The sequence below is a fragment of the Bufo bufo genome, chromosome 5 (genome assembly GCF_905171765.1).
Source record: "Bufo bufo chromosome 5, aBufBuf1.1, whole genome shotgun sequence".
NCBI lineage: Eukaryota > Metazoa > Chordata > Amphibia > Anura > Bufonidae > Bufo > Bufo bufo.
In genome coordinates, this window is record NC_053393.1 from 385,793,434 (window position 1) to 385,805,050 (window position 11,617).

Genomic DNA, 11,617 nt, shown 5'->3' on the forward strand with positions numbered 1-11,617 from the left:
ATTACAATTCCCTCAACTTTTCCTTACTGGCTCCGCTATAATGGTCCCCCCCCATCACTAGGGAGGAGATCGCCTCGGCGATGTCCTCTCTGGCTAATGGGAAATCTCCAGGCCTGGACGGTATTCCATTAGAAGTATATGCCAAGTATTTAGATCTCCTTCTAGATCCTCTACAGAAAATGTATACAGCGGCCTTCTCAACAGGCACGTTACCACCATCCCTATATGACGCCACAATAGTGGTTATTCTTAAACCTGATAAGAATCCATTGGAATGTGGCTCGTATCGGCCGATTTCTTTATTAAACCTTGACTATAAAATTCTTGCTAAGATTTTAGAAGCCAGGTTGAATAAATGCATCCTCAGTATTATCCACATGGATCAATCCGGGTTCATGCCAGGTAAATCCACGACTAAAAAAATCAGACGAGTACAAGTACTTACTCAGATAGGAATTAGACAAAAACAGCGGTGGGCTCCCTTGACGAAGCTAAGGCAGTTGACTCAGTTGAATGGTCATACTTATTGTGTACACTCCAGCGATTTGGTTTTAGGGCGGTCTTTATTAAACGGGTTTCCATTCTATATAGGAATCCCAGATGCAATGTGTCCGTTAATGGTGTCTCCTCCCCTTATTTCACTCTGAGGAGAGGAACTCGACAGGTATGCCCATTATCCCCCTTGTTTTATGCCGTAGCCATCGAGCCTCTTGCAGTTATTATTATTATTTATTATTAAAGCTCCATTCATTCCATAGTGCTGTACATATGATAAGCAGGGTACATACATAATACAGCCAATTGCACTAATCATAAACAAGACGAGTTACAAACTGGTACAGAAGGAGAGAGGGCCCTGCCCGTGAGGGCTTACAATCTACATGGTATGGGAGAAGGACACAGTAGGTTAACACTTAACTTGCGGCAAGATGGCATATATCAGGGCATAAGCATAGGAGTTAGAGAGGACAGAGTTGGGTTGTATGCCGGACATGGTACTATTTATGTCCAATGTGGAAGAAACACTACCTCGAGCCATGACGCTTATCAATGATTTTGGGCAATATTCAGGTTTGTGCATCAATTGGTCGAAATCCTCATTCTTTCCACTATATAATATAGACTGGCAAGGAACTATCCACGAACTACCCACAGTTCACCAATTCAAATACCTAGGTATTGTCATCTCCAAAGATTCTGATACCTTTCACTCCTTGAATATACACCCGCTTCTAAACTATTGTAAAGATAAGTTTTGAGTATGGGGATCACTCTCCCTATCAGTTGCAGGACGCATAAATCTGATTAAAATGATGGTTCTCCCTAAATGCTTCTACATACTGGAACACTCTCCTTACACTATCCCTAAGAGTTTTTTCAACAATTAAACTCCTCTATATCACCCTTTATATGGGGCTCTACTAGACCTAAGCTTTCCATCTCTACCCTTTGTCGTCCCAGATCTCAGTGTGGTATGTCTTTACCTGATCTCTACCTTTATTACCTAGCGGGGCAACTGCGCTATCTGAAAAGCTGGCTCATGTCATATGAGCAGATGCCGAATTCAGAGGCCCATCTTGCCACGTGAATCTAAGGTCCTTATGGCCAGTATTGGAGAGGCCGCAGTTATTCCCACGAAAATTACTCCCCATTCATAGAGTTGCCATACAGGTATGGTCGGCTGCAAACAGTATACATGATTTCAAAAATGTGATGAATGACCTGCCGCTTTGGGATAAGCCTATTTTTCCCATTTTGTCTGCCTTCCCCGACTCCCAATATTGGAAAACACATAACATATGCTGCCTCAAGGATGTATACCAAGACAATGTGGTTTATCCATTTAGTCACTTTCAAACGAAATGTCATATGACCCGTACAGATTTCTATCGCTACTTGCAGGTCAGAAATGCGCTAAATGCCCAATTTCTTGGCACCGCGATATCTATATCCAAATATCCTTTAAATGAAGTTTTGAGGTCACAGGGTCCTAGAGGTATTATATCTGTTATATACACTCATTTGATCACAACTAGAATACAATCTACACAGTTAAAGGTGCTGGATAGATGGAGGACTGGTCCCTGACTTGTCGGATGAAGACATTTCTGAATTGCTGGAATCGCCTATGTATGTGTCCCCGGCGATTAATAATCGTTTCATACAGCTATGTATTATCAATCAAAGTTACCTCTCACCGGTCAGGCTGCATAAGATGGATAGACTACCCCACACCAGATGCCATCTCTGTGCCATGGATGGTGCAGACTTTTGGCATTTGCTGTGGACTCGCCCCATTATCAGAGCATTCTGGACAGAAATCACTTGTTTCCTAGCCGATTGACACTCACCCTAAGATATGTCTATTCGGTATATTAGACGATGCAGTATACTCCCATTATATCAGAATATCCTTCGAGTATCACTATTCTTGGCAAGGAAAGCCATTGCCATAAGATGGATGGGAGAGAGAAATCCGTCACTTAACCAGTAGAAAACATTGGTAAACGTCATTTCATATGAATATAAGCATAGACCATATGGGTCTAAGTTCGACAAGGTATGCGGACTGTGGTGTTCATCTCCCCTTGCACAATATTCAGCACGATACATGAATAATGCATTATCTTCAGCTTAAATAAGACGTATAAATAAAAACCACCTCTGTAACTTCATCATTACCTTCCTTGTGTATGTGCCCTTCTATCCATGTCGTATGTGTCTAGTCATGTAAAATACGATCATGTACAATAAATGTACGAATATAGTATAAACACTTCAAGTAATGTAACCCAATTTCATTTTATTTTGTAACTTGTTTTAATTCTATTGTTCAATAAAGTGAGTTTAAAAAAAGTAACTTTGTGTTTGAAAGTGAAGGTGAAGTGTCCAGGATATGTGCACCTGCATGCCCTGAAATAGGGGCTACTATTACTATGTCTGCCCCTGTATTTCTTTCAACCAAGTACCTCTTGCGGCGCTGTTACAGCACGTCACTGGCGATATACACTACAGTAATGGTAATCCTGAGCTTCAATGATCATTTGAAATTGAAAAATTCATAATGTGGAAAATCTTCTAATATAAATCGAGTGCCATAACAGGTTTATATTTTATTTTCTGTCCACAGCTCAGTCAGAGACCTACTGTAGAGGAGCTGCGGGAGAAGAAAATCCTAATTCGTTTCAGTGATTATGTGGAGGTGGCAGACGCACAGGATTATGACAGGAGGGCAGACAAACCTTGGACTCGATTAACAGCCGCTGATAAAGTGCGTACCTCTCCGGTATTAATTGTACAGAATGACTAGGGGTCACAGAAACTATGTCACAAAGTACAGAGTCCTTCCAGGTTCATGTAGGTTTTCCGGGGTGACAGAGTGTGTCTACCACCACTCTTAGATCCGTCCACTGTTCTCTCTCACATCACATAGATTACCCACTATGAGAGCAGCCCACCCAAACAGAGAGTCAGTCAGCTGGTCATTTATGTCTTGGATGAGGGCACGATCTCATCCACTGTAGGGTATCTGCACACGATGCGGAATACGCGTTTTTGGTGCGGTTTAGGTGCTAAAATTCACAGAAATCCACACTGAAATTTGTGCCGATATTCTGTTCGCTTACCATCACCCTTGTGTAGGTACCAAAGGCCGGATGCACACAAGAATATGCCAGACATATCTTCCTGTGTTACATGTATTACGGGTGTAACCGATTTGATCCCTATGATGCTGTGAGTTTGGGACATTTGTACATCATAGAACGATGTCATCACCACTTCCTGCCTCCGATAGCCAGGTCTGAAAGCTGATTTAAAGGGAACCGGTCATCAACTTTATGCTGTCCATACTAACGGCAGAATAAAGTAGAGACAGGCAAGTTGATTTCAGCGATCTGTCATTAATAAGTTAAAAGTAAGCGGTTGCCGAGAACCAACATCACAATTATTGCAGACTAGGCCTGGAAAAGAGTCACGGGCACCTGAGAAGAGTCAAGGTTATTCATGGATCCCTGCTCTCCTGCTGATGACTGACAGGCTTCTACCTAGTTTTCTCCCTTTCTCTCTAGAAGAGAACTGCCAATCATCAGCAGATGGGTGGGGAGAGCAGATTATGAATAACCAGGACTCTTCTCAGGTTGCCGTGACTCTTTTCAAGCCCTGTGCTACAATGATTATGATGCTGGTTCTCAGCAACCACTTACTTTTAGATCATGAGTGAGACACCGCTGAAATCAGCATTTCTGTCACTAACTTATGCTGTCCTCAGTGAGGTCACCATAAAGTTGATGACAGGTTCCCTTTAACGACTCACTCTGCATCGCTCCTAGTGAAATGTGTGGTGGTCTACAGATTTTCCTGGAGGTAGCAGCAGGTTGTTGAGGGTTTTGGCTAGGGGACCCATGGCTATCAGCTGTTCTCCATCAGGTCCATATTAAAGGGGGTATTCCAATCTCAATGATCACTGTTAAATCTGTTAATGATTTGACAGTGATCATTTTTGTAAATACATTTAATTACCCAATTCCCACCCTTTTTTGAGAAAATAAGTCCCCTCTTACCTGATCGTTGTCTTTAGTCTCCCCTGGTTACGGCCACCTCTCCGGTCGAATCCTGTCGGGCTGCGCTTGGGCAGAAGACTGAAGATTTTCTCCTGGCCGGGCAATGTCCTGAACGCGCACGCCACCGCGCATGCACCATGATGACTTCTTCCTGGCCAGTATAGTACAAAGCCACGAACGCGCGTTCAGGACATTGCACGGCTCGGCCGGGAGAAAATCTTCCGTCTTCTGCGCAAGCGCGGCCCGGCCGGGAGAAGACGTCAATCAAGCCCAGCCGAATCCAGGAAGTGAACGTCGCGCTCAACGAAGGTAAGTATGAAAAGTGAAGATGGGAATACCCCTTTAAGGAAAGGACAGGACAACCCCTTTATGCTTTAGACTACTTTCACATTGCTGGTTTGAATGCCAGATGCAGACGGAATGTCCGCTGGCCCCATTAAGTACAATGGGGTCTGGACAGAGATCCGTACGTATTCCGGCAGACAAGCGAAAACTGACCAGACACAAAACGCTGCATGTTGCAGTTTGTGTCCCGCCGATCCTCCTCTTGTCTGCCGGAACAGAGGTGAGAAAATAGCCTTACTTCCACAAGATTGAATAGTTGTTTCAACAATAAATTTACTGTCAAGAGAGGAATCGCATGTAATTTCACCTGTCATCTCTTACTGTTACAGGCAGCCATACGAAAGGAGCTAAATGAATTTAAAAGTACAGAAATGGAGGTTCATGAATTAAGTAGGCATTTAACAAGGTGCGTATAAATATTGTGGTTCTTCTAGTCTTCATGGTTCTTCTAGCATCATGATGGAATGGAAAGCTAAAAATGTCATACAAATCAGATTACTGTTGGCTGAACCAGGATTTTGGCACTACTGACCTACCATCTATTATATATCTGGGGGTCTCTGGCTGAGGCTCTCTACTCTTCTCATTTAGAACACATGCAAGCTCAGCCAAGCTGAGTGTGCATGTGTATGGAGGTGGGGTTTCAGGATGAATAGCTGTTAGATGGCTATCTAATGGTATGGCCAGTATTAGCGTTTATTCACCGGCAGTAGATTTGTTGCATAAAATTATCACTTGAATGGGGCTTCTAGAAATCCATGCGATTTCCCTGAAGACAACCACATTACAATGAATGGAACAGATTTTCATTCGCAGTAATTTCTGCAACAAATCTTCCGCTTCTTCACTCCATTAGATGTAATCAATATATAGACTGTAAAATAGTGCTCACAAGTATGTGTTCCAAATAAGACCCTTCCTTAGGTCAAAGTGGCACTGTACTTTCATTAAAGTATGATGAAAATTTTTGTAATGTTTTATTATAAAACTATGTGGATAATATTAGACATTCAAGGAGTAGCGCTCAGCATTTCTGTACTATTTATATAAAAATGTATGGTATATAGTCCCACCTCATGTAAATTATAAGGCTGTTAAGGCACATTTACAGGCGCATATGAGCAACAGATTGACGGGAAGGAAACGTTCCTTCCCGACAGTCAGCTGTTCGCTCAGTGGAGGTAAGGAGTTGCATTTACATGCAGCGATCACCTCCACAGTATGAGGATGAATGGTCACTATAGCGATTGCTCGTCCTCATACAGCTGCATTGTTTCTGGGCAGCAGATCGATGTTTAGACAGCAGGATCTGCTGCACTAACGACAGTTTCACCCACAGCGCCGGTGATTCTGTCACACAATACCAGTGTGGCAGCGTTTGCTAGTTTTCCACTACATGCTCTTGAACTTTGCTTTGTTAATTGCTCCTGATGAGTCCTTTGTGATGAAACGCGTTGAGCCCTCGACGCTGCATGTGGGAGCTTTAGTAAGTGGTGGGCAGGTGGTTAGGAGCCTTGAGAGGTTTTTTTGGTACACATACAGAAGGGTCAGACCTTGTTTAGCTGTTAAAACTCCAGCACTTGTGAGATACTGACCATTAGGTCTCTCAGGTTAACCTATCCATACCACCTACCCAGTTCATCCGACTTGGGCAAACATTCATTCCAGTCGGAGTACCAAGCAATAATGTCTGATTGTGCAATTTTTTTTTCTAATTTGTGTTGTGATACATCCCCCCGTTTTTTAGTAGAATTAATAAAGTATATATATATTTTAGTCTCCAATCTTCCGTGGTAGTTTCACCAATAAACACGCGTTTCACTCGTTCATGGGGTGATCTGCTGCACCTTTACATGGGCCGATTGTTGGGAAGGAGCGTTTGCAGGAACGTTCAGTCATGATAATCTGCCCCATGAAAATCCACCCTTAGATGTGGGATAATCAGATTAGTAGGGGACCTACCGCTGGGACCCCGACCGATCATGACAACGGGGGCCTCATACTCTGTGCAGCTCCACTGAAATGGACAGAGCGGCTGGTCGGAAAAGCGCACTGCCACTCCATTCATCTCTAAGAACACAGAGAGAGCTCAGTGCTGTGTTCAGCTATCTCCAGCACTCCTATAGAATTTTACGGAGCTGCAGTCCGAATTTACGACCAGCTGCTCCATCCATTTCAGGCGGGCTGCACAGGGTACAGGGCATCTGTTCTCGTGATGTGATGGGGGTCCTTCCGCTGGGATAGTTATCCCCAATACTGTCAATAGGGGATAACTTATTGTAAGCAGAATACCCCTTTAACACTGAAGACCAACTAAACAGACTGAAATCTACTGCAGTTCATGGCTAGTCTCGATTTCAGTCATAATTTTAACCAGCTTCTGGCATAAACAATGATAAATGTAGCGGGTCCTATGGCACCAACCCACTCTCTGCCCTCACCACACTCCCTTTTCGGAAACTGATGAGGGCAGTGTAAAAACAGCAGTTGCAACTAGTAAATTATTCTTATAGTACACTGCTCAGCTGCTGCAGAACTTCTTATTTAAGATTAAAGGGGTTTTCTGAGATTTTTTTTTTTACTGATGACCTATCCTCTGGATTGGTCATCTGTATCTGATTGGTGGCGGTCCGACACCCGAGACCTCTGCCGATCAGCTCCTGTGAGCGGCGCTGCCTTCTTTTTGCTTTTCCTAGTGAATGGGGCTGAGCTGCAATACCAAGCACAACCGCTATACAATATACAACGCTGTGCTTTGTAAGCTGCGAAAAGGCAGCGGTGCTCACAGGAGCCTTCTCAAAACATCTGATCAATGGGGGTCTCTGGTGTCGGACCCCACCGATCAGATACAGATTACAGGTTATCAGTAAAAATATCTTGGAAAACCCTTTTAAGGCAATGCTTACACAATGATTTAGATCCCCCATCAGCACAAGGAATCCTTCCAGCCAGACATATGCCTAGCCTATCGTGGAGTGGCCTTTTGTTATACATTTAAGGCTACTTTCACACCAGCGTTTTCAATTTCTGCTATTGAGATCCGTCATAGAATCTCAATAATGGAGGAAAAGGCTCCAGTTTTGTCCCCATTCGTTGTCAATGGGGACAAAATTGAACTAAATGAAATGGAATGCATTCTATTTGGTTGCGTTCCCATAAAGCACACAAAAGCGCATGCGTTTTTGAGTGCGTCCTGGGATGTGGAGCAAGACGGATCCGTCATGACTCACAATTTAAGTCTATAGGGACAGATCAGTTTTCTCGGACACAATAGAAAACTGATCCGTTCCCCCATTGACTTTCAATGGTTTTGGAGACTGATCCGTCATGGCTATTTTAAAGATAAGACAACCGGATCTGTTCCTAACGCATGCAGACAATTGTATTATCGTGACGGAAGCGTTATTGCCGATTCATGATGGATCCAGCAAAAACGCTGTGTGACAGTAGCCTAAGTGATACAGTATGTTTAAGTTTACCTCTTTTTTGCGGTATTGAACAGTGTAGTAAGCAATGCTTTTAGCTTCATACAAGCGTATTTCCCGTACTGAACACTGCTCCTCTGAAGTGAACTTGCAATATCATAATGATTCATGATGCTGAAAATTCCTGTCTCACTTCAGTTTTATTGAACTGTAGTCTTCGCATTATGCGTCTAGTAGTAAATCCCTGGGAATTCACTGCATCATAAATCATTAAGATGTTGCGAGTTCCCTTCAGAGGAGCAGTGTTCACTCTGGGAAATACTACTCCCACACAGAGCGTTTTTCAGGCCGAATGCGCTCATGTGAAACTGGCCTAAGGGTCCATTCACACGTCCGCAAATGGGTCCGCATCCATTCAGCAATATCGGGAACAGGTGTGGACCCATACAGGAGATTTTCCTGGAACATACGCTGAACTTAGTGTACAGAGCCAAGGGGGAAGTTCATCTCCACAAGCACCCTTTTATAGGAAAAAAAAAAAGTCTGCAGCACCTGAGTAGTGTATTTGGTGCGGCTGCAGCTGGGTCACAGAAAGTTATAATACAGCTTCAGCTGCGAAAGAATCACTTTTAAAAGTAGAGGGAGCACTACCTGTCAATCAGCGGCTGGAAGTGTGATCTCTGCAACTTTTCCTGCAGGAAGAGATAAGTAGCATCTTTGTAGAATTGTCAGCTTCTGACTTCAGCATGTGATGTTTAATATTATTTACAGATGTAAAAATTGAAAATTTCCATTATTCTGTCTTATAGAATTATAACTGAGATTCAGCAGTGACACCCCCCCCTTTCTCTCCCTCTTGCAGGTTTCACAGACCCTAGCATTAAAGTTCTACTTGAATACTTTACTGTTTTCAAAAAGGGAACCACAAGTGCTGGGATATTTTATTTTGTCTTCTACTTCAATGTAAATCTTTGGAACTGCCTTGTATTTCCAAAAGAAGAAAACGGCATTTGCATAATCTTCATAGATGATTTCCATCTTCACTAGACCTTAAGAAATGTGAAGCGTTGTGCAATGCAAAACGTCACCCATGTCTGGATCTGTCCTGTATGTACATATGAGCAGAAGCTGTTCTTCAAGTCTTCGGGTGTCAGCATCTTGCGTCTCAGTCTTAAGCTGTAGCTCATATGGAAGATCTGGGGCATGAGTGGATTAAGGAGACCTGTAAAACTTATGCCAGTCCAGCTTCAAGCCTTTCAGCCAAATTGATGTGGGCTTTATGAGCAACAAAGAGAGACTTGCACTACTTCTCCTTTGTGAAGCATTCCCAGTTGACTGTCACATCTTCCATACTGGAGACTGGTTGATTTTTCTGGTTTTTTTGAGTCTGTTGTGACTCAATGTGCTCCTTCAGAAATATCTAACTATAGACACAACAGGGCTGGAATGACCAGCATCATGTAGCTTTGCAACTGGTCCTTGGCGCCAAAATCATCATTTTATTAATGCATTAAGAGAGTAATCAGGGTCAGTAAAATAAAAGAATACCGAAACATCAACCCATTTCAAGGAAGACATGTTTCATTTGTTTGGCTACTAAAGCCTCTAAAGTTACAGTATGTGGCCCTCTCTATATCCATGGTCATGTGCAGGTGGCATCATGCATTTCATCATCCGTCCAGTCAATGTACAGATCTTCAGTTGAATGGGCCGCTCATTACATTTCTTTTTTTCTGCAGTCCTGGATCAGCAGGGAAGAGGACATGGTCAGTCCTGCTTTCATATTCCATCCCAAAACTTATTTTCCTAAAGGCAGATATTGATCATCAGATGAGGACATGGTCAGTCCTACTTTCATATTCCATCCCAGAACTTATTTTCCTAAAGGCAGATATTGATTGTGTTTGTCTTTGGGAACGTGTTGTCATTATATTGTGCCTGTTCTGTATAGAGTAGGAACTGTAAAGACAGACTCTGCCAATATGCCAGGTCAAAAGCCTCCAGTGATTGAGCCTGTCCATATTAACATGGAGTTTTCTTGTAAAGGAAGAAAAAAATAAAACAAGAATATTTTTCAAAATCTACTTTTTCTATCTATTAATCTTTCTGGAAAACTGTAAAATTGTGGAAAATCTACCATGAAGCAGGTCTATTACATTTCATTTGCGCTAAACATGGGAAACTTTAGGTGTACAAGGACATTTTTGTAGGTTTTTGTTTATTCCTCATTTTACACTAGGCTGCAAATTGCTTGTCAACTTATCTTAACCTTTTATGTACCGCCGCACGACTATATACGTCATGGAGGTAGGTTGTTAATTGTAACCCAACGTATAAAATTGTCGGGTTACACTGCGATTTGCCAGCACCCTGTGGCACTGCAGATGGCTGTGAATGTGCTGTCGTCACAGTAAGTTTGCCCAAGGCCAGCAGAAGTGGTCTTTCTGCATATGTGGCAGAAAGGGGTTAATTCACGTTTTGCATTTAAAAATAAATAAGTTGTAAAAAATTTTTTTTTGAAATGAAAACGTGAAATAAAAGAAATAAAAAATAAAAAATGTAACCGTTATAGCCATGGTTTGCTAGTTTTAGCAGTAGTATAGTAGACTTTGTACACACGCACACAATCCCCCCCCCTATTTCGTTCATAAAAAATAAATATATTGATTAGTTTTGCCAATAGTATAGCAGACTTTGTTTGTGTAAAATATACAAATGTACACACATTTTTTTTTCCTTTTTGCTTTCTTAAATATGAAAATTTGGAAAAGTTTTGTCTTGAAATCATTTATTTATAGTTAGAAAAAATATTGATAAAGGAAAATATAATAATTTTTTCATAATTTTCAGTTTTTCCTTACTTTTTTTTAAATATTATATCTGTGGCTAATGGTACAAAAGAAAGGTCTAATATGATTAATGAAAAATAATATCAAATACATGTAAATTAATTATTTGCAGTTAGATAGGCCCATTGCTAAAACTGAAAAATTGGCCTGGTAAGAAAGGGTGGTAAACACTCTGGTAATGAAGCAGTTAAGGAGGATTCTAAACAAACTACCTACCTCTCTGCACCTAATCACGCCCTCATGTCCTTTGATTGGCAGTGCTAGACCCGACGGTCTAGCGCTGATATCCCGCGCCTGCGCACTCGCTTCCGTGCCGGCGCGTGCGCACTGGACCTGTTCCTTCCTTTTCGGTATGTGTGTACGTCCAGTGTGCACGCGCCATCATGGAAGCTAGTGCGCAGGCGCGGAATATCATTGCTAGACAGGCGGGTTTAGC

The 11,617-nt window shown here is 42.3% G+C and overlaps 1 protein-coding gene across 2 annotated transcripts in view; it reads left to right on the forward strand.

Annotated features, from left to right (window-relative positions):
* Positions 1 to 10,741, forward strand: part of PHACTR1 (phosphatase and actin regulator 1) — a 396,039-nt gene extending 385,298 nt beyond the window's left edge. The window contains exons 13-15 of one of the 2 annotated variants that reach the window (XM_040432504.1): positions 3,131 to 3,271; positions 5,237 to 5,313; positions 9,195 to 10,741. In XM_040432504.1, the coding sequence (XP_040288438.1) occupies positions 3,131 to 3,271; positions 5,237 to 5,313; positions 9,195 to 9,210 (234 nt within the window). In that variant the 3' untranslated portion in view covers positions 9,211 to 10,741. The remainder of the gene's footprint in view (positions 1 to 3,130; positions 3,272 to 5,236; positions 5,314 to 9,194) is intronic. The other variant, XM_040432503.1, reaches the window with a different exon arrangement.
* Positions 10,742 to 11,617: the final 876 nt, after the last annotated feature.